Source organism: Astyanax mexicanus, chromosome 24 (assembly GCF_023375975.1).
Source record: "Astyanax mexicanus isolate ESR-SI-001 chromosome 24, AstMex3_surface, whole genome shotgun sequence".
Taxonomy (NCBI): domain Eukaryota; kingdom Metazoa; phylum Chordata; class Actinopteri; order Characiformes; family Acestrorhamphidae; genus Astyanax; species Astyanax mexicanus.
Window position 1 is genome coordinate 28,712,129 of NC_064431.1, and position 24,198 is coordinate 28,736,326.

At 39.6% G+C, this 24,198-nt stretch overlaps 1 protein-coding gene across 1 annotated transcript in view; it reads right to left on the reverse strand.

Moving 5' to 3' along the window:
• LOC103031331 (testis-expressed protein 264 homolog) overlaps positions 1 to 24,198 on the reverse strand; it is a 67,659-nt gene that overhangs the window by 41,969 nt on the left and 1,492 nt on the right. The window contains exon 2 of the mRNA XM_049471776.1: positions 7,882 to 8,103. Coding sequence (XP_049327733.1) covers positions 7,882 to 8,103 — 222 coding nt within the window. The remainder of the gene's footprint in view (positions 1 to 7,881; positions 8,104 to 24,198) is intronic.

Consider the following 24,198-nt stretch of genomic DNA (forward strand, 5'->3'; position numbering starts at 1 on the left):
AGCCATGCTGCCCAAATGTCAGCCTGGCATTTACAGAAGATATTTCCTCCACAGCCAAAACACACGCAACACTGAGAGAGAGAGAGAGAGAGAGAGAGAGAGAGAGAGAGAGAGAGAGAGAAACAGAAAGAGAGAGAGAGAGAGAGAGAGAGAGACAGGCTGACAGAAAAGAAAGAAAAAGGAAAGAGAGAAATAAGAAGAGAAAGAGAGATGGGGAGAGAGTGATAGCATAAAGATTAGCATTCAAAAAGAAACAAAAGATTGCTGGTTTGAATCCAGGTTATGCAGCTTACCATCAGCTGCCAGAGCCCCGAGAGAGCACAACTTGCCTTGCTCTCTCTGGATGGGTAGATGGCGCTCTTTCCCCTCATCACTCCTTGGATGATGGATGTGGATCAGCACAAGGCTGCTTCTGTGAGCTGATGTATCAGAACCGAGTCGCTGCGCTTTCCTCCGAATGCGCTGTGATGCTACTCAGCAGCAGTTAGAAAAGAGGCGGAGTCTGACTTCACATGTATCAGAGAAGGTGTGTACTAGTCTTTACCCTCCTTGTGTTTTGGCATCACTTGTGATGGGGGATACAGGTGAGTAGCAGCTGAATATATGGGACAATTGGCCAGATAAATTGAGAGAAAATGGAAAGATAGAAAAGAGAGGGTAACAAAGTAAGAAAGACATAAGAAAAGAAAATTAAGTAAAGAGAAAATGGAAAAAAGCGAAGAAAAGCAAAAAAAATTAAGAGAGAAAAAATAGAAAAAGTGAAAAGAAAAGTGAGAAAATTATAAGAAAACATGACAGATAGAGAGAAACAAAGATGGAAAGAGGAAAGAAACAATAAAAGAGAGAAGCACTAGAGAAAGGAAGAAACAAGAGTTAGATAAAAATACAAAGAGAGAGAGGGAGGGAGAGAGAAAGAAAAAGAGAAAGACTTGACAGAAAAAAAGAAAAGGCAATAATAGAAATAAGAAAAGAAAGCGAAACAGGGAGAGAGTGCTAGCATTAAGATAAGAAATCAAAAATAAGCAAAAGATAAGAAAAAATTGATTGATGTATATAAAAAGAGAAAGAAGAGACATAAGAAAAGAAAGAGTGAGAAAGGAGAAGATAGAAAAACGAGCAAAGAAAGCAGAAAAAGGAAGCAAAAGTGCAAAAATAAGAGAAAAGGGAGAAAATGATTAGAAAATATAACAGAACAGGAAAAAAAGAGAGAGAAATAGAGATGGAAAGAGCGATCAACAATAAGAAAAAGTGAAAGAAAAGAGAGAGCACTACAGAAAGAAAAAAAGAAAGGGTGACAAGAATACAAAGAGAAAGAGCACAGCATTGGAAGATATTGGAGAGAGCAAGACAATAGACTAAAAAGAAAGAAAATGGAAGACAGAGGAAGGATATGTTGAAAGATGGAAGATGTATATAAGATAAAGAGACAGAGAAAGAGAAAGAGAGAGAGAATAAGTGTGTAAGAGAAACACAGAATGATAAGGGAGAAAAAGTTAAGAACGAGACAAAAAAGTGGAGATAGAGAAATGTCAAAGAAAAGGATATCGACAGAGAGAGTCTAAAACTGAAGGGATGAAAGAGAGAGAGAGTAAAAGGAAGAGTCAAGAGGGCAAACAGAGAGCGAGAGATAAAAGAGAAAGAAGAGAGAAACTGGAAGTGAGGAAAAGAGAGAGAGAGAGGGATCACGCTGGACGGAAGTGGACAGTAGCAGAATATTGAAGAGAGTGGAGAACTGTTTCTCATTCTCTGGCGGAGCTGACAGATCTGACAGGAGCTTCTCCCTCTCTCTGAGAAAATACGAGCGGTCTGATACCCAGCAGAATCCTGAACAGCCTGCAGAGTCAGACATCTGAATCTGATCAAACCATCCAACAACTCCAGAGCAGTCAAACCCATACATCTGTAACATCTGTAACATCTGTAACGCATTCACACTTAATATAGCGCTACTACAGAACAGGCTGAATAGGGTTTAGAGTATTAAGAGGTTTTGAATATTAAAATCTAATTTTATTATCAAATCTAATCCATATTTTGTTTTAAAAGCCAAATTAACCCTCCTGTTATGTTACCGGTTAAAGTGTGAAGATCGGCGCTGAGTGAGCGGGAGGTCGCAGGTTCGAACCCCCGCTCATGCAGCTTTGCCATCAAGCTGCCGGCGCTCAGAGGGAGCAAAATTGGCCCTGGTCCCTCCGGATGGGATTAGGTTGACCATTTGTCAAAAAAATGTCAGAGCAGGCTGCTGGACAACTAAATATAATCAACAGTAATGGTCCTGCTGGGGCTCTGATGATGCTTCATACAGGACGGACAGTGACGTCCAGCAGGACACTGGTGGACATGTTTACACCATTATGATTGATGGGTTAACAGACAGGTTTGTAAAAAAAAGAAAAAAAAAAAGGTTTCATGGACATAGTGCATGACTGCGTGTGTGGATATGTGTGTGTGTGTGTGTGTGTGTGTGTATATGTGTGTGTGCGCCTGAGGAAACAATGGGCAATGGTTCCTAAGGTCCCATTAGGCCGCTGTCACACAACATGACAGTCAGCACAATTTCTCTGCTGCCTACTTGCTTGCGATTTCCGAAACACACTGAGGGTTAGTTGAGAGTTCGGTGGACTCAGCAGGAGCTTCAGTTAAATTAAATTTATTCACAGGTGTTCTGGTGCGTGAGCAGCATTCTAGCAGACTGGCATCATCTGTGCAGCGTCTCGCAAAGGGTCTCGAGAGCATACGAGCTGATCTATTCAGAGTTTGCCCACACATGTTCAGAATCAGAATCAGAATTCTTTCATTCTTTCTTCGCAGAGTATCAGGATTACACAGATATTTATCTATATAAACATAAATATGATATGAAACAAATAGAGGCACAAGAGGATGTTGGATTTTGGATGTTGGATGTTAAGCACAGTCCATGGCCATTCTGCTACTAGCTTTTTGTTAGCTACCATGTTTTTTTTTTTATTGCTCTGTATATATGTATCAAACACGTCATGTTGCAATTTTTGATCTTGACACAAGAAGTAGACACACAGCGCTGTCTCTGTGTCTGTGTAAGTGACGGGCTGCTGCTGCCTGAGAAGCATGAGGGGGAGCGCACAAGGTAACTACATGGCATCCATCCACATGGTGGGCCACGTGCTTGTAAACGCACGTGTCCAGCCATACAGATGGAGGCCATGTAGTTTATTTGGTTACCATACATTTACCTCGCTTCACATGCTTGTAAAAAGCACGGTGGAAAGCTGTGAACCTCAGTCCAGTTTTGCAGCGCAGATATTTCCAGTTACAGCTGAATTCATGCTTTAAATCTCAGAAAAATGCTCTTTTAATTTAAAAGCCATGTAAATGTCTGAGTAAAGGGCTGTTTACTGCTGTTTTGCTGTTTTGATCGGTCCAGATTACAAGGCTATCGTACTTGTTGGATGAACTGTATTTGCTGAGTCAACAAACAGGTGCAGATTGGCTTGGTAAGAGCTTGTTAGGACATTTTCACACCTATAATTGGTTCCTCTGGTCTGAATCAGGTAATGCGTTTGCTTAAAATGTGAAATGTTTCCCCTCTGGATTGGTTTTTTTTTTTTTTTTTTTGCACAAGAAAAAAATCCAAATACACCAAAATGAGTCACACAAATAGCATGAGTAAAGATTCATTCCACTTATTGGTCAGACTTATTGGTGCAAAAAAAAAAAGTAAATACAGGAAGAAGGTCTTATGTTCTGGACTACTGATCATAGCTGTAGTAATTGTGAAAATGTTTCTAGTGTCTTTATCAATCATTAATAAATACATAAAAAATGGATAACATGTGACTTAGGTTCCTATTGATGTTTTCTTGTTTTCTTGTTCAGAATGTGAATTTCCAAAACGAGTAAAGTAAAGATAAAAATGTGCAATCGAGAATCAGTGGGGTAGTGAAATATAGATACATTTAGTATGTACATTTACGAGAATTGTTCTTTCAAAGAATAGTTAGAAATAATCAAATAATCACATACATAAGGCTACACTGAACAGATCATTTATTTCGGAGTGTATGTTGTTTGTTGGTTTTCATTCCTCATCATTTGTATTACTCTACAACTTCTCTATACAGCAGAATGTTCATACTTTTACTAATTCTATAACTTCTACAAACTAAATATTTTTATTAATATGAATTTCTAACAATTTTTGGCTCAAAAAACAATATTTTGCCATATATTTTCCAATAACAGGATTTCCCTGTAAATTCCACAGTCAGTGTAGGATCTGATCCCTTTAAAATTCCTCCCCAGCAACAACACAGAAGTAAAGGGGGATGAATAAAGGATGCTGGGATTGTGGTCATAGTGGATGCAGTGTTCTATCTGTTCTGACATTACGGGAGTGTGTGTGAACTCATGTATTCTGGAGCTGTGGGAGAACAGGAGGTAGGTGGATATAGCTTTCCGAAGCTGGAATACAAAACGTATCATTACGGCAGCACAGCTGATGACTGAGACCAGAAGTGAAGGAAAGCAAGATAAAAGAGCACAGCTGTTCAGCCACACACAGAGAGAGAGAGAGAGAGAGAGAGAGAGAGAGAGAGAGAGACAGAGAGAGAGGGAGAAAATAAGGAGCTGATCTCTCACACAGTACGATATGCTACAGACCTGAGAGTTAAACTAGTGGACAGAACCACAGAATATTAATGATAATAACTTCTTTACTGATATTACTGATGAATTCCTTATTGCTACTCATTTATAAAGTCTACACACACTTATTTTCCTTTTCTAGTCAATAATCATTAATAATAATAATTGTTAATCTTGTAAATAACTTAAGTTCTGTTGTTATAATTGTATTTATGTATGTAATCTTATTTTATATATATACCATATACCGTATTATATACCATATACCGTATCATATACCATATACCGTATTATATACCATATACCGTATCATATACCATATACCGTATTTGCACTACTGTTATTTACTATTTTTACTGTCATTCCATCTCAATCACCATCAATATTGCACTATTGTCTTACGTATGTTTATTGTGTCTTGCTGTATTGAACATATAGTGTCTCCCACTCTTTTATATTATAATTATATATCTATTTTTTACTTATTTACTTATATTTATATATCTATTCCTCCCCCACACCACTGCACCTTGTTTTTGTCTCATGTATGTCTATTTGTGTCTCTGCTGTATTGTACACATAGTGTCTCCCATTCTCCTTTATTATATCTATTATCTGTACCTGCTGTAAAATTGGGAAGGAGAGTAACGTAATTTCAATTCTCTGTATGTCCTGTACATATGCAGTATTGACAATAAAACTACTTGACTTGACTTGACTTGACTTATTTTTGTATGTGTTTTCTGTTATATGCTTCGGAAATTGTGATTCTTATTACATTCATGCCAATAAAGCACTGCTGAACTGAACTGAACTAAGAGACTGAGAAACAGAGAGAGAGAGAGAGAGAGAGAGAATGAGAGAGACAGAAAAGATAGAAAGAGAGAGAAAGATATAAAGAAAGAGAGAAAGAGAGAGAGAGAAAGAAAGAGAGACCGAAAAGATAGCGAGAGAAAGAAAGATATAGAGAGAAAGAGAGAGAGCGAGAGAAAGGGAGAGAGAAAGAGAGACCGAAAAGATAGAAAGAGAGAGAAAGAAAGATATAGAGAGAAAGAGAGAGAGAGACACGTGAAAAATGAAGTGTGTGTGAGTGTGTGTGAGAGAGAGAGAGAGAGAGAGAGAGAGAGAGAGAGAAAGAGAGAGACAGAAAATATAGAAAGAGAGGGGAAGAAAGATATAGAGAGAAAGAGAGAGACACATGAAAAATGAAAAGAGTGATAGAGAGAGACAGACAGACAGAAAAGATAGAAAGAGAGCGAGAGAATGATATATAGAGAAAAAGATAGAGAGAGAAAGAGAGTGAGAGAGAGAAAGAGAGACACAGAAAAGAGAGAAAGAGAGAGACAGAAAATATAGAAAGAGAGAGAAAGAAAGGGACATGAAAAATGAAGAGTGATAGAGAGAGAGAGAGCGACAGACAGACAGACAGAAAGGATAGAAAGAGAGCGAAAGAAAGATATAGAGAGAAAAAGATAGAGAGAGAACGAGAGTGAGAGAGAGAAAGAGAGACACAGAAAAGATAGAAAGAGAGAGAGAAAGAAAGATATAGAGAGAAAGGGTGAGACACATGAAAAATGAAAAGAAAACAAAAAAGTGAAATTTATCTCCCAGAATATATGGAAATACATACACTAATAATCAGCCATACCTTTAGTACCATATTAGCAGATATTAAACCAAATCCTGTAAGTTATGCAATGGTGTCTAAATGGGTGGCCTACTTGATCAACTTTTCAACCCACTAATATGAAAGTTTTTTAGGAATCAAAGCCACATGGCATTCAATACCACTAGGTGGTAAATGAATAGATTTTTTGCATGTTTATATTTAAATAAATAACCATCAATATAAATGCATTGTGCATAAATATATTGCCTCAGGTCTTAATATGCTAATAAAAGAGTGGTAGTTATTATTTCCCCCAAAAAATATCAAATTCATGCCTTAGAGGGTTAAAACATTGCCAAACCAGCTAAAGTTACATTTTTTTTTATATATATATTTTTGTGCCATCCCCCAGCACTCTATTGCAGCTCCCAGTTTGAGAAACCACTAATCTACATGCTGAATGAAGCATCATCACAATATGAGCTCTTTAAAAAGCTTGAGCAGTGCATGAACTGAACTGAAGTGAACTGAACTGAGCACAGTCACTGGAGTAAAGCTACTTTTGAAGTGAAGTGAGATGACTCAAAAAGCCTGGACTAAAGCCTCGGCCTGCTCTCCAGCCCAACAGTAGGGCTGCATCAGGACAGATGGTGAGGGGAAACCGAGGGCCTGGGCAATCTCTGCGCCTTTGATTCACATACATATAAACAACAAATTATACAGACGAAGACTTGAAGAACACACATTCAGGCATAGATAGTCATATACACTTATTGTAGAACAGTTATGGTTTGCATTTATGCATTTATGTTACATATTCTATGTGTATTAAAACATGTAACACTGTAACTCTGGAAAAAAAATAAGAGACCACTTAAAAATTAGGAGTTTCTTTGATTTTACCAAATTGAAAACCTCTAAAATACAATCAAGAGGAAGATGGATGATCACAAGCCATCAAACCAAACTGAACTGCTTGAATTTTTGCACCAGGAGTAAAGCAGCATAAAGTTATCCAAAAGCAGTGTGTAAGACTGGTGGAGGAGAACATGATGCCAAGATGCATAAAAACAAAAATGTGATTAAAACCAGGGTTATTCCACCTAATATTGATTTCTCAACTCCTAAAACTTTATGAATATGAACTTGTTTTCTTTGCATTATTTTAGGTTATTTCAGTCATTTCTAATTTTCTGCAAATAAATGCGAAAATGTTGTTCGTAGTTTATAGAATAAAACTTTTACTCACATTTTACTCAAACATATACCTATAAATATAAATAGCAAGATCAGAGAAACTGATTTCAGAAACTGAAGTGGTCTCTTATTATTTCCAGAGCTGTATATGTCATATAAAGTCAAAAACACAGAATTATTAAGTATTTAAGGTGCTGTACACAATTTTAATCCAGTACGCTGACTCTCCAATGTTTGCCTTCCTGAATTCTCAATGCTTACTATATTCTCAAATTGGTAAACGGATAAGAAACAGAGAGTCTAAAGAAGAAATGAAAGTATAAATGTGTGTTTTTTTGTGTTGTCTTTCTCCAGATTGTTACCTGGCTGCACTCTGATTATATTACCATATTATATTATCTTAACCCTGCAAAGTAAGAGTCCCTACTGAAACATGAACCTGATCCTACCTTTATATAGCAGGCCAGCTGCGGGTAGACTCTCTGCACCCCCATGAAGATGGACAGAGGGGTTCTGTGAGGGAAGGAGGTGGACACTGCGTGGGTGACCTCGGGGAAGGTGAAGATCCGGAAGTCTGAATTCTCGTAGAGCTCCAGCAGCTCCGCACTGGGCCTTTCATCACCTTCACTCAGAATACTGCCCACCACACAGCGGCACAGCACAGCAGGAACCTAGCGGGGCAGAATCACACACACACACACATTAGTGTCGGAAATAGTGCTTAAAAAACATTTATTTCTGCTGGACTCTGAATGGCTGAGGCTGGTTATGCTGTCTAGGGTTAGTATAACTCTTGACCAGCAGAGAGAATGCTTTTGTTTTAGCTTGTCTACCTGTATAACCAAGCCAGCATGCTGCACGCTGGTCCAGCAGTGTGATGAGCCTGACCATTCCGGCCAACCAGCTTAACCAAACTTTTCCACGCCTTTCCAAGACGGAGAGATGCATCTATACATCTGCTCTTTTCATTCTGTGGAGCCAAACTCGGTACTGAGACTTTTTTTTTTTATTTATTAAAAAATGTTCTCCCAATTTAGCTAGGCCTATTAACCCATCACCCATCAACCATTCAGCTGCGACTCAGCTGTATTTCCCCCATCACTAGTGAAGCCACAACACAAGGAGGGTGAAGACTAGCACATGTGAAGTCAGCCACCGCCTCTTTTTTTTTTTAAACGGAGGAAAGCGCAGCAGTTCCGATACATCAGCTCACAGACGCAGCCTTGAGCTGATCGACATCACCCTAGAAGTGATGAAGCAAAAAGAGAGCCATCTACCTACCCAGAGAGAGAGAGAGAGCAAGGCCAAATGTGCTCTCTCAGGGCTCCAACAGCTGATGGCAAGCTGCATGACCGGGATTCGAACCAGCTCGATCTCCCGACCATAGTGTCAGCGCTTTAGATGTCAGGATGTTCCGGTGTTAATATGTAATATTAATTAATATTTAACTTCAAATACTCTTCTATACATTTTCTACCAACAGTGGGTTAAATCCACTGACTGTAGTTTATAGGAGTGGACTGGACAACAGCATTCAAAAGTATGTACTACAGTGCCTTGCAAAAGTATTCAGCCCTCTTTTCAAACTTTTGGCACATTTCAGGCTTCAAACGTAAAGATATGAAATTGTATTTTTTTTTTGTGAAGAATCAACAACAATTTGGACACAATTTTAAAGTGGAACAAAATCGATATTTTATACTTTTTTTTAGAAATAAAAAACTGAAAAGTGGGGCGTGCAATATTATTCAGCCCCTTTACTTTCAGTGCAGCAAACTCACTCCAGAAGTTCAGTGAGGATCTCTGAATGATCCAATGTTGATCTAAATGACTGATGATGATAAACAGAATCCACCTGTATGTAATCAAGTCTCTGTATAAATGCACCTTCTCTGTGATCAGAGTCTCAGAGTTCTGTTCAAAGCTATGCAGAGAGCATCATGAAGACCAAAGAACACACCATGCAGGTCCGAGATACTGTTGTGGAGAAGTTTAAAGCAGGATTTCGATACAAAAAGATTTCCCAAGCTTTAAACATCTCAAGGAGCTCTGTGCAAGTGATTATATTGCAATGGAAGGAGTATCAGAGCACTGCAAATCTACCAAGACCCGGCCGTACCTCTAAACTTTCAGCTCAAACAAGGAGAAGACTGATCAGAGATGCAGCCAAGAGGCCCATGATCACTCTGGATGAACTGCAGAGATCAACAGCTGAGGTGGGAGATTCTGTCCATAAGACAACAATCAGTCGTACACTGCACACATCTGTCCTTTATGGAAGAGTAGCAAGAAGAAAGCCACTGCTGAAAAAAATACATAAGAAGTTTGTACAGCAAACATGTAGAAGAAGGTGGTGTGGTAAGATGAGACCAAAGTTAAACTTTTTTTGCCTAAATACAAAGCACTTAGTGTGGCTGAAAAGTAGGGGTGTCACGATTCTCTAAATCCTCGATTCGATTTTAGGGTCAGGGTTTTCTTTTTTTTTTTTTTTTTTACAGCAGAGAGGCCTATGGCAGTTTTAGATTAGTCTAGTCAGTCATTGGTTTGATTCATCAAATTTACAATATCTTATTTCAAAAGGTGGGCTTGATATAAGTGATGCAAAGTGATACAAGTGATCTGTAATACACCACATTAGGCACTAATGGTCAAATTTAAATAATTGAATTAAGATATATATGTAATGCCATCTAGTGGCTTTTTTGGTAGCAGCAGTGTGCACTATTAAAACAGCAACATAACAAAATAAATAATAATAAAATATATCCTACTATAACAGTTAAACATGAAAAATAAGACTTTTTTTTTCTTTAACAAAGATATATTATTAACTTTATCTGAGAGAAAGATGCTCCTTAAGGTACCAAAAATATCAACATATTTGAGGCTAGACAAAACAACTGTTATTTTTATATTTTCAAGCTTTTCTTTAAGAAGATGAGAATGTCCACATTCTCTGGAAAAAGGGCTGCTCTTTGAGCAGTCACAACGTCCGCGGTGTCTGCTACAGTGTACTGCAGCATTTGCGTAGCGCGTGCGTGCTTGCGTAGCTCAGAGGGAGGGATCGTCGATCATCTTTTTGACTTCGAGGCTCGAGACCATGACATAATTTCTTTCGATTTCAATTAAATATCAAAATCGTGACACCCCTAATGAAAAGTAACACAGCTCATCACCCTAAAAAGTTTAAAATATTCAATAAATTTTGTTACACTTCACGATTGTGTCCCACTTGTTGTTGATTCTTCACAAAAAAAAAAATACAATTTCATATCTTTATGTTTGAAGCCTGAAATGTGGCAAAAGGCTGAACAGTTCAAGGGGGCCGAATACTTTTGCAAGGCACTATAAGAGCCTCTCTTATTATTTCTCTCTTATTTCTGTGTCTCTCAGCATTAACACTAAAGTAACAAACAGACGATCACACTGACCGTGAACTCCTAACCACCCCCCTACACAATACCCGCTCCATCAAAACAGCCCCAACAAAAAGGCCTGAAATCTTTCTGCCCGGAGGCAGCAATTAGCACAGCCTTCCCCCTACACCTAACCGAGCCCACCGCAGCTGTAAACACACTCTCCTCCTCACCTGTCTCCTCTGTACGCCCAGCGAGGTGTTCCAGCTAACAGCCACTTCACACACACACACACACACGCGAGCCGGATGAGTCACAAAGAGAAAAAGTGGTCTAATGAGGACCAGCCGCTCCGACAGAACGCAGCGCGGTGTGGAGAGCGGAGCGAGAAAAGAAATAAATAACACACAAGAGTGTAGGATTTAATAAAGAGAAATGTAGCAGGTGCAGGTGGTACTGTGTGTGTGTGTGTGTGTCTGTGTGAGTGTGTGTAAGTGTGTGTGTATGAGTGTGTGTGTGTTTGTTTGTTGGAAGAGGGTGGAAAAAAAACCCATGCTGATGATATTCCGCTGCTTTAATTGCTGTAAGCGCGCCGGCTGCTCGCGGACGCCTGTGAACATACGCCCGGCTGTCGTCTTCAGAGAGAGGGAGGATACGGGCTGAAGGACGACAATCCAAGAGAGCTTCTGTTTAAGAGTGTAAGAAAATATAGTTATATATTAAAGTATCTCGATATTATGTTTAGCAATAAACATCAATTCTCAAAAACACAGTATCGATTTTTATTAAAGACGAGAGAGTGGTTGAAGACAGGCGAGCTTTTGTTTACATTTGTTTACAGCGACTTTAGTTTACACCCGTTCTCATTTTATCGCCCGTTATTGGGCACCCTATCTCTTTATAAGGGCGTTTTTTCCCCAGCTGTGTCCCAAGTCACTAGCCGGGGCGGCGGTGAGTTTATTTATTTATTTATTTTTTTCCTTTCTTCTTTCTTCACCTGCTTTGAGATCAACTGTTCTGCAATTGGGTTCAACAACCCTCTGGGCTGGAGAGCTACTAGTCTGTAGCACTCCATCCCATTACACTTCATTTTCCAAAACAAACAAAAAAAAATAATTTTGGGCCCGCCATGTAATGGCTTGGAAAATATGTGGCCCACGGCCAAACTTAATTGCTGACCCCTGCCCTTTACATTTGATATCACACACACAAATACACTTTGGTACCGGATACCAATGCCTTTACAGGCAAGTCAGTTCACTCGGCAGTCATCTTGGCAACTCAGTCAGGCCCTTATATCCCACTCATGCAAGACTAGGGCTGGGTATCGAAATTCGTTACCAAAAAGGCACCAACCGAAATGTTTTGGAACTACCGAGTACCGAAAGGTCTCAAGAAATTTGGTACATGTTTTCTATACTTTGCATCAAACGCACAAACACGCCAAACACGATAATCATTTATATTGTCTACACACGACCGCTGTGCTAAAATCTCGCTTGCTTGCCTGCTCTCGTGCTGACTCTCGCTAACTTGCGCTGTCTTTCTCTCTCTCTCTCTCCTAAGATATTATAATACTGTAAAAAAGAAGCAGCATTAAAAAAACTTAATTAAAATGATTTTTTAAGTGATTGACATCACTAATATGATTTAATTTAACTAAAATGCATAAAACAATATGCGTATAGAAAAATAGCTGTTTAAACACAGGCAATGATGATTTTTGTTCTTAATAAAGTGATATAAACATGCTCACAGTTTGTTCCAACAAGATCCAGAAAGTTGGAGTCTCTCATGGTGACAGCATGAGAATGAGATCACTCGTGTCAACTGTTAATTAAATACCTTTATATTTAATTATCTTTTTTTTGTTTGTTTTGTTTTGTTCTACAATTTTTTTAAAAGATGTGGAAAAAAGTATTGTTTGCGTATCAGTACCGAATTCAAAGTATTGAATTGGTACAAGTTAGGGGTGGGCGATATGGCCCTAAAATAATATCACAATATTTCATGGTATTTTTCAATAACGATACTCTTGGCGATATGACAATGCAAATACATTTTTCAAAAATACAATATACACTGCAAAAAAAATATATTACATACAATATAATATTGCACACACCTAAGTGAGATATAAAAAAAAATACAAGAACTTTTTCAGATTTGTAACAGAAGTCAATGATCCAGAATGTCATGATAGTAATAATAATGCACTTCAAATATCTCCATATATCCAGGATTAAAGTAAAATAAATGACACTGGACAGGGTATTATATCGTTCACGATATTTAAAAATGTTGACGATATTATCGTGTATGACACGATATGGCACACCCATAGTACAGGTATGGAAAATAAAAAAAAATACTCTATGCCCTATGCAAGACCAGCCTCCTATCTGTTTAAATAAGGAGAGGCCAAAATACTCTAAACTGAAGGTCTACTTCCCATGTGAAAAACTTTTTTTTTTTTTTTTACATCACTGGAAAAATATGACAAATATCTCAGAAACAGTTTATAATGATTGCCTCAAAAATGCACAAAAAATACATGATTTCTTGGCTTGTTTTGGCTACTGTGCCTGCGCAGATCTCCACAGCGAGGTGGGCTTCCCTTCCCTGTTTTTGTTAAAGGAGGGACTTTATCCAGAACCACGCACCATTATCAGTGTTGCGAAAAATCCCATTCATACAGCGAAAAATGCGACTTGCATAAAAACAAATATGCTCACCACCATAGCATGAACTCTCTGTAAAAGCCTAGGTTGTGTATGATGTTTGCATCATCGTGCATCCCTAGCCTAAAGGGTTAACCACTTTGTGAAAGCCTGTAACAGTGGGGATGCTGGAGACTGGACTGGGCCAAACAACAAAGGATAAATATGATGTGGTGGGAATGAGTTAAAGAGTCTACAGTTCCTATATAACACACGCCCTAGGCTTTATGCCTGCAGGAGGGCTTTCATGCAGCAGAGCAGCCATTCATCTCTTACACCTCTAGGCCACCAGACCCCCAGTCCTATAGCAACACCATGAAAAGCCATAAGCCATGAGACCATAAGTAACATTATTCATAAACACAAAAAAAAAAAAAAAAAGCTCTGCTTAAAATTACACTGTTTATCAGACTGCACTGAAGGAAGCCCTATTGAAGCTGGGAAACAACGATTTCAGAAAGAGATCAAGACTGCAACACGTTCCAAAAGGACAATGCTGCTGCCACAGTATGAGTGGGTGAGTAGGGCTAAACTATTGGAAGCTAAATGGGTGGGTATACAGGCATGAGTATTGAAAGCATTGCTGCAGAGCCTGAAGAAGTGGGGAAAGTCCCAAAAGTCCCAAAAGAAAGCCTCTTCTGAAGCTGACGCACAAGAAAGTCCTCAATCAATGTGATAAAGGCAAGCTTTTTTAGAGTAGAGCATGCATTACTGAAATTACTCCCATGAACAGATATAATCAAATGTTTGCAGAAATGTGAGTTGTATACTCACTTTGGTTGAACATTGTTAGTAAAGAGAGACACTAAGAGAAATTAAACTATTATATTTTACAGACTATTAGGCCCACCGTATTGTAGGATGCAATATCAATGAATGTCTATTCTCTGGTCTATTTTCATACATAGGCGCACTGTATTATAAGGCACATTTTAAGCGACAACAGTAAGGAACAAAAGTGTTGCCATATTGTTATCTAGACAGATTTCGCTCCGGAAAACTGTTTATTTGGGTGAGTAAAGCATCTCCGTTTACTAACAGTAAGCTTACATTTCCAATGTATTCAACAGCACAGTTAGCAGCAGTGTAGCCGCGGTTAGCAGCACTTAGTGCTTGTAAACTCCACCCGACAGCGCTACACTGAGGAACCCTGAGTGTGGCGCTGTCAGCCAGCAGTTTGTCCCATGTAGTTTGTGTTAACGAGGTAAACACGCAGCCTAAAGTCTGTTATACTCACCTCACCACTGCAGTTAGCAGCTAATGCTAATACTGCTCCAGCATTGGTGCTGGAGAAACTTTAATAAAACTCCTTTATAACGCTTTACTTCAGTGGAGTGGCTTTACTGCTCTATACAACCTGACTGATAGAATTTATACAAAAGGCGCATTATAAGGCATTATAAGGATTATAAGGCGCACTGTTGATTTTTGGAAAAATTAAAGGATTTTAGGTGCTTTAAATTCTGAATAATCTGCCGACAACCCAAGGACATGCGGTCAACTGTAGTCCCATGGTCAAAAAAATGATACAGGTTGGTATTATTTATTTTGTTCCTTTCTAAAAGTCCTAAAAATGTATAAAAAGGAAGAATTCTGCTGCTGCCCCAAGTTGCCTGGGTTCGCATCCCCAGCGTGTACGCAGGAACATTATTCAGGTAACTAAGTGGGCCGGCTGTAAATCTGCTGTGTGTTTAACAGACTGGCTCTGTCACTCTAGGCCCCTCCAGCCATGTGGGAATGAAGGCTGGGTCTCCCAGGGAAACCGTGCCGCCACCTTTCAGAGAACAGACAGAGACAGAACCAGGGTTGCCAGGGCTGTTAGAAAAGCTGCAGTGTAGAGCCAGGAGACTGGGTCTTCAGATTTCGACTTTATTCAGGTGCAGCCAATCACGCACAGGCACCTGTCGCTTTCTTTCAGTGCGATGCTCTTTGAAGCTCAAGCGTTTGTCAGGTAATGATAGGTACGTGTCTGAGTTGGAAATATTTTACAAACCATGTTATCATTCAATTTTCGTTCATTTTAAAATGTCTAGTTGTGGTCTCTAGTATGAATGAATGCCAGGTTTTGGCGCTTGCTCATGAATATTTATACATACAAACATATCGCCTCTGATTGGCTAACAGCACTGCAGCAGAGAACGCCTACCTGCTTTCCTCTACAGTCAAATTTACAGCTCTAAAACTCAAAGAACAAACTGTTTTCAGAGATACAGCCTTAGTAGTAAAGATATAGCACTGAGTGCTAGGTAAAGTTACCCTTAAACTTCGCTTAATATCAGACTTTCAGCGTCACCTGGCGGCAGTACTCTCCTGACGGGCCGAGTTTAGGCTGCCTACGCGGATTATTTTTTCTTCATGTTGTCTACTACTAAGGATCCCTACATCGAAATAACCAAGGGTGCCGCCCTGTTTTCCTGACATAATCAGTGTACGGATGCCCACACAGGACAAATGCCATGTCATTTTACACCATTGGAAGCCGCTAGATCATCTAGGCACAGTCCAGAAATGCTATGTTTCCAATAGGCAGCGCCGTGTACCACATAAAATCGGATCGAGGTCAGTAAGCAGTGTTGATTTTTAAGAAAATGACAGGATTTTAAGTGTGCCTTATAGTCCAAAAAATACGGTAGGTGTATGCACACACAGTAAGTTTAAATTAAACTCATGTATTCGATCGATTGTTGATCGATTTCTGACAAAAATGTGAGTAACCAGTAGGGCTGCAACGGTTAGTCGATATAATTGACAATGTCGAATATTTAAATTTGTAGACTACAAATTTAATTGTCGACTAATCGGTAATTTGTAACAGTATCGCATTACACAAAGTGCTGGGGACAGAAGCAAAATGGGAGATGGGTAAATGGCTCACTCACACAGGTTACACTCAACTTAGTGCCCAAGCACAACAGGTTACATATTTAATCCCTAAATATCAGTAATTTACACATTTTAACAACATCCAGACATGTAAATGCCATTTAAATCTCATGCTCAGCTGTTTCTGTTGTTTATAGGGATGGAGGACATGGCAGAAATAATCGCTGACTAATCAAAGAAATAATATTCAGATTGGTTGACTACCAAAATAATCATTAGTTGCAGCCCTAGTAACCAGTTCTATATAAAGAGGAGAAAGATGATGGCGATGTGACAGACAAGATAGGCAAGTCTGGTTCTGAATAAATGTAAAACAAATATTGTATTGGATGGAGAAACGAGGGAAGGAAAACTACTAAGTGTTTCTGCAAATCATGAATAAACAGGCTCGTCATCAAACTGGTTCTGGAGCCGATTTCCCACAGGGCTGCAAGGTTCTGCCTGGCTCCTTTTCATCCCGCTGCCCTGCTGCAATCTTAGCGATGGTTCACAAATCCGCCCGAGATGGGTTTTCCCTCCCACAGCCTGGAAACAAAGCAGCGCTTCTGCTCTCCTCCATCAGCTTGCGAGGCTTTTCCCCCCTCCGAGCTCTTTCAGTTTAATTGCATTTTGCTCGGGACGGTGGCAGCGTGCCATCGATTGAGCCTCCTCTGCTCCTACAGGGATTCCCCTCCGTCCCTCTCCGCACAAACGCTCGCACACTTCACTACACAGCAGGGAATCTCAGCCACGATGCTGAACACTGTACAGAACAAACAGTGCTGAAATCACATCACATCATTATCTTTATCTTGATCGTCTTCTGTGGTCAAGACCGCCTGTGGATTAAAGGCTTACAAGGTTACAAAGCCATTTCTGAGTCTATATTGCTGTAGTTTCACTAAACTGCAATTTAGAATAATAGTGTTTAAACTGAGAAAGTTTGGAACTATAAGTGTGGAAGCTCTTTTATTATCTCTCCAAGAGAAAGGTGTATATTTCCCACTCATAAAAAAACCCCAAGAACTTTATGTAAAGAACTGGATGCCTCTAGTGGGATCCATGACAGAATATCTTTACAGAAATCATTGCTCACCTGGTCGATTATAAATGCTCATCAACTTTTTTTTTTACCTAATTTTACAGGATTCACAAAAAAACCATACTTGCAGACCAGTTGTTCCTCGTGTTTTTTGTGCTACAACTTGCTGAAATTATGGTCAGTTAGCCAAAGACTAGAATCAGTGCCTGGTTGCATAAAACACCTTAAATGAAAAGATTTCCACCTTAAAGATAAATGTGTTGCAGAAAACATGCATTAAAGGGGCAATCCATACTCAATTTGACAAAGGCTAAAATAAAATGGGAGAGGTAGTGTGTGAATTAGGGATGATTTTTTGAGATTAATGAGAAATATCCTACATTAATGAATTTATCAGTTGGGAGTGCCACACATACAGATGAAATAACAAAAAGGATGTAGAGCTTTTAGACCTCAAATAATACAAAGAAAAAAAATCTTATTTATAAAGTTTTAAGAGTTCAGAAATCAATATTTGGTGGAATGACCCTGGTTTTTAATCACAGTTTTCATGCATCTTGACATCATGTTCTCCTCCACCAGTCTTACACACTGCTTTTGGATAACTTTATATCTTTACTCCTGGTGGAGAAATTCAAGCAGTTCAGTTTGGTTTGATGGCTTGTGACCATCCATCTTCCTCTTGATTATATTCCAGAGGTTTTCAATATTTATAAAAGTTTAAGAGGTCAGAAGTCAATATTTGGTGAATTAACCCTGGATTTTAATTACAGTTTTTTATACATCTTCTCAGTTTTTAGGCATGTTCTCCTCTCTCCACCAGTCTTACACACTGCTTTTGGATAGCTTTATGCCTTTACTCCTGGTGCAGAATTTCAAGCAGTTCAGTTTGGTTTGATGGCTTGTGATCATCCATCTTCCTCTTGATTATATTCCAGAGGTTTTCAAATTTTAAATGGTCTCTTATTTTTTTCCAGAGCTGTAAGTTCAATTCAGTTTAAAAACGTGATGTAAAGTATGAGAAACAGCACAGTTTTTACTCAATTTTAAAAAAAATAATAATTTAAATAGTTCTCAAAAGTTGCCAAATCTCTAACTGTATTGTTCAGTAAACAGTTATTTTTGTTGACGAGTCATTTTGGTTGATAGATACAGTGGTTTACAAGTTTACTGTGGTTAAACCTCAGTCATTGCAGTAGACCATTCGCTGCTTTCCTTTGGTGAGGTGAATTGTCTGAAGGATTTCATGCAACACACTTAAGTAATTCCCTTAGGTTTATACTTATGCAGCCAGGCACAGACCTGTGAGAAGCCTGCCATGCTCCTCCAGAATATCCACCGGGATGTATGGCTCTATCCTGCAACAACAATGTCTGGTTCTGGTTTCTTTTCTGAAGCGTTTTTCTTTTCCCAGCACCTGGAAGAAGAGGAAGTAAATTGCATGTGTTCTCCTCTCCAGTCTGGCAGCTCACTCCAGCACCGTCGCTGCTAATTGCTTCACCACGTCAATCAAAGCAGGAGGAGGCGAGGCGCAGTAGGACGCCCATTATGGAGTATGTCCTCCCGTCTGACTCGCTGCGAGAGGGTGGAAAATGGAAAAGTGAAGCTGCTAGAGGTACGAACACTGCTTTGATCTCCACGGGCTGGAATTCTGCACAGATCTCTGGATCTGCGGTGTGGAATTAACCGGAGTGGAATCGATTCGGCTCCGTCCAGTGCTCTCCATGACCTGCGGCTACTCTATATTTTGTTCATTTTGCACTTTCCCATGTTCAGCAGTTAGCGAAAATGTCTGAATAAGATACATGTTTCTAACTACTGTCCATTTCTTCAGCTCCACCAACCATATAAAAGCACTTAATAGTTCTATAACTCAGTAAGCAATCACAGTATTGTTCTTTTAAGCCTTCTTCTTCATCTTATTATTATTATTCCAGCTGTTTTTTTTGTCTAGTTTACTCAACTCCGTTCCAACGATTGTTGGCTTAATTAAACTTTTTTGATTGGATGTACAATTTTCGGATAAACTTTGTTAAATGTCAAATTTTTGCCCATTATGAATGAACAGGGAACAAAAGTGCATGACCATGTTCATGTCACAATTTTGAAAATACGAAGACCAAACTGCTTATATGAGCCGATTAAAATATGCTGTACGATCGATACAATGTACCGTCATGCTGGTAAGGTCAGCCTACACATTCTCTATACAGTCTGTGCATATATGCAACCACTTAGCAAAACACCTTAGCAACCACCTAACACCCACTAAGCTACATCATAGCACCCAACATGGACACCCTAGTTACACCTCAACAACCACCTAGATAGATCTTAGCAACTACTTAATTAGCAACACCATAGCAACCACCACGGACACCCCAGCAACACCATAGCATCCACTTAGCAACTACCTAACACTCACTAAGCTACACCATAGCATCCACCATGGATATCCTAGTAACACCTCAACAACCAGATAGAAAGATCTTAGCAACCATTTAGCAAAACACCATAGCAACCACCACAGATACCATAACACCTTAGCAACCACCAAGCAACCACTTAGCAACACTATAGCAACCACCACAGATACTATAGCAACATCTTAGCAACCACTTAGCTTAGAACCTACAAATACCAGAGAGCTGTGGAAGGCCGCACTTTCAAAAGTCATTATTTTAAATTAAAAAAGTAAATAAATAAATCACCTGACCTCAACACCATAAAGAAAAATGACAATTTGGGGTTTTGAAGTTGAAGAACTGCTCAAAAACACAGTGAAGCCCCCATACTGAACTCCTGAGGGCAGTGGATCTCCAGGTATGATGAAGTGTAATCGATTTAATGTACTTTAGAACTGGAGTGTATTTTCGATGGACTTCTCCTCGTCCACCCAATAAGAAATCTAAATTTCCCCCTATACTCCTCAGCAAGTACCCTGAGGAACACCAGCCTCCTCCTCCACCACACTGTTTGGCTTGATGAAGAGAAATGCCTGAGGGCAGGTAGGCAGGCAGCAGAGAGACTACAAACACTAGAGACTGGAGGAGGCTGTTAGAGGCCAAGACCAGGAGGAGCTCTCATCCCAGAGGGGTTCATTGTTTTCCTGTCCTGCATTCTGTCCCCATCTCTCACCCTATCTATCTCTCTCTCTCTCTTTCTTTTACCCAAGCTCTGTAAACCCAGTGCATTGGAGCCTTCTGACCTTGACACTGGCAGTGGCTCTCCAGGCCCCCGTGCTAACGAGCAGAGATCATTAGGCCAATTAAACGAGCCGGATTAAGACTCTGCCTTGGCTGTGTGCAAAAGCGGTCTGGGACAACTGCTAATTGGAGGCCTGGGAAAAAAAGTGACAAAGAGCCTTTGAGCGAAAGGGGACAGGAGCTGTCAGTCAAGCTCGTACCGCATTCCAGCAGGACTTTCCGCTGAGAGGTGGCGGATGCACCAGGGCCATGGCAACAGCCCTGGCCAATGAAGGAGGATGTGAGCAGGAAGCGGGAAAGGAACGAGGAGCAAAACAAATCTGAGAATGAGGCTGCGGCCTACTTCAAGATGACCTGAGGACAACTTCGCACATACGCTGCATGCATGAGACATTGGACGGCGGAACCAAGAATGCGCCAATTAAACAGGGGTGTAACATTACATTTTCAAATGGTTATGCATCAATATCAGCAGATTCATACAGGAAGTACAGTACAAGTCAAACTCAAACCTTTGGACACACCTTCTTATTTTCCAACATAGTAAATGAATACTAAAGTGATCCAGACTATAAAGGAACACATAAGGAATCATATAGTAACTTAAAAGTGTTAAACAGACCAAAATATTCTGTAAAGCATTTAGGAGCTCTTATCTGGGGAGCTGTTAACTTGCGATTTCTGAGGCTTATAAATCTGATGAACAAATAAACTTATCCTGTACAACAGAGGAAACTCTTGCTCTTCCTTTCCTCGGGCGGTCCTGATGAGAGCCAGTTTCATCATGACGTTCATGATGGTCTTAGCGACTACACTTAAACAGTTCTTAAAATTTTTCAGATTGACTGACCTTCATTTCTTAAAAAAAAAAAAAAAAAAATCAAGAAAGTCATTCTTATTTTGAGATAACTTTTGACAGCTTTTTGACAAATTTTATCAAAATATGCTGTACGAATCAATATGATGTACCACTTTCCTAAAATTTACGTACAAATTTCCCCCATAGGACTGAATGCCGGAATGATAGCCAATCCTCCATACATTCTACTTAACAACACCATAGCAACCACACCATGAACACCATAGTAACACCTCAACAACCAACTAGGAAGATCCTAGCAAATTTTCTAAACCATTACGTGGTGGGCCACAAAAAACAAACTGTTTTGGAAAATGTAGTGTAATGGCATGCAGTGCTACATACTAGTGGCTCTCCAGCCCAGAGGGTTGTTGAACCCAATTGCAGATCAGTTGATCTTAAAGCAGGTAAACCCAAGAAGAAAGGGAAATAAATAAATAAATAAATAAACACACTGCTCCTCACATGATACTAGTTCTTGTTCGAACGACTTTTGGCATTTTCAGTCATCGTAAGGACATCTCAAAATTCAAGGAAGTCATTATTCTAACTGTCACTTATTATTTTGAGATCACTTTTGACAATTTTTTGACAAACTGTCAAATAATTTCAGAACCCAACTCACAATTTTGGCACAGTGCTGCCACTGCTCTCCTCTCCCGCCTGTCAGACATAAGCTTCCAGAGTTTCAGTATGTGCTGGAAGGTCTGATGTCAGTGCCAGCCTAGAGCTGCTGCACCTCCTCGCTGCATTAATGCCAGTCTGATAGGAGTGAGCTTCAGTTTAAAGGACGCCCCATAGACACACACTGGCATGCTGATACCTACACGACAGCGTGGAGTGCCCTTAAAGTGCGCAAGTGTGTGGAGCTTGAGCAGTGGCCCCAGCGGTGGTCCCAGAAGTCCTTATTTAACAATGAAACTTGGAACTGTGCTAAACCTTCCCTCCAGCAAAGAGCTCAAGCTGTGCAAACACTGAGGCCTGTCAGAGAGTAATTGGAGAACAGGGCTCAGACTCTTCAGAGGTTTAGAAAACTTGTAATCTTGCTTCCCATTCTCGATAATGAATGCATCTGTTCTTGGTTCTCACAGCCTAATGAATACACCATCAGGCCCATGTGAACAAAAGACGCTACAATCCTACCGAGCTCATATCATCAAAACCCTGGAGTCTGGGGTGACCCTATTCATCTTATATTCATCCCTAGTCATACAGGTTATACAGTACATAACATTGAAAGCTAGTATCTGCTAGTATCTATAGTATTGTGTAGATCAGAGGTCTCCATTTCCGCTCTTACAGAGCTACCAGTATCTTTGAGCAGACTTTAGCTCCAAGCACTAATCAATCCCACCTGATCTATTTAATAGTGAGTCTCAAAAATTTAGAATATCATTAAAAAGTTACTTTATTTGTGACAATTATATATTATGTAGATGTATTACACACAGAGTAATTTATTTTAAGCGTTTATTTATTTTATTGTTGATGATTTATGGCTTAAAGCTAATGAAAACCCAAAAATCAGTGCCTTAGAATATTAAAATATTATATAAGAAAAATTGGCACTTTTGCCAGTATGGGCAGTGTGCAAAATCCTGCTGAAAAATGAAATCCGCATCGCCCCATAAAAGTTGTCAGTAGCAGAGGGAAGCATGAAGTGCTGTAAGATTTTCCAGTAAAACACTGCACTGACTTTAGACTTGATATAACACACAGTGGATCAACACCAGCAGATGACAGACATCTCTTCAAACCATCACTGATTGTGGAAACTTCACACTAGACCTCAAGCAGCTTGGACTGTGTGCCTCTCCACTCTTCCTGAAACCTTGATTTCCAAATGAAATGCTTCCCTATGCTGACAACTTTTATTGAGATGTGGATTTCATTTTCCAGCAGGACTTGGCTTGACTTGGAAATGGACTTGAAAATTAAAACCGGTATACCGGATAAACCAATATATCACCCAGCACTACCCCTGGAGTATTCCTTTGGTTAGTTAGGACTCATGATTTATTGCAGCACACTCTCCCACCAGAAAGACTCTTCAAGAAGATTTTGGGGAAAGAAAAAATAAAAAAAGGGTTTTTGTTATCCTCCTCCAGGCAGGACCGTCTAAACCACCAAGCCCCTGCTGATGGACTCATATTCACCTCCAGCTCTACAGCTAATGTGTTTCTGTACAACCTGCTGATACAGAGCGAGGCTGAGCGCAGTGTGGAGTAAATCCTGACTCTGCAGACAAACAAACACAGTATCATCCCATTTACACCAATTAGGCAGCAAAAAACACATTATTTTAAAAAAAGCAGCCAAGTGATATCACATAAAACAATCTCCTCACCATCTGACCATCCACACACAACAGTGTACCAACCATGCACGAGCATTACCCAGCATTACTGTAGCAACAGCCTCACCTAGTGGCTCAAAAACACATTACACCTCCACAGGCTTCAGAGGGATGGTCTACCATCAATTAATCATCTGTAATGCAGCAGTTCTTCTTCTTCAACATGCTAGATGCAAACTTAACTCATTATAAATATGAACATGCAAGCATGAAAGCTTACCACAGGATCAGTGTTTCTGCTGAAATAATGGTAATTAACAACGAATTTATCCACTTAGGCTGCAGTATCAGCCTATAGTAGTGCATCTCAAAAATAGGAATACCATTGAAAAGTTATATTATTTCAGTAATTCAGTTAAAAATGT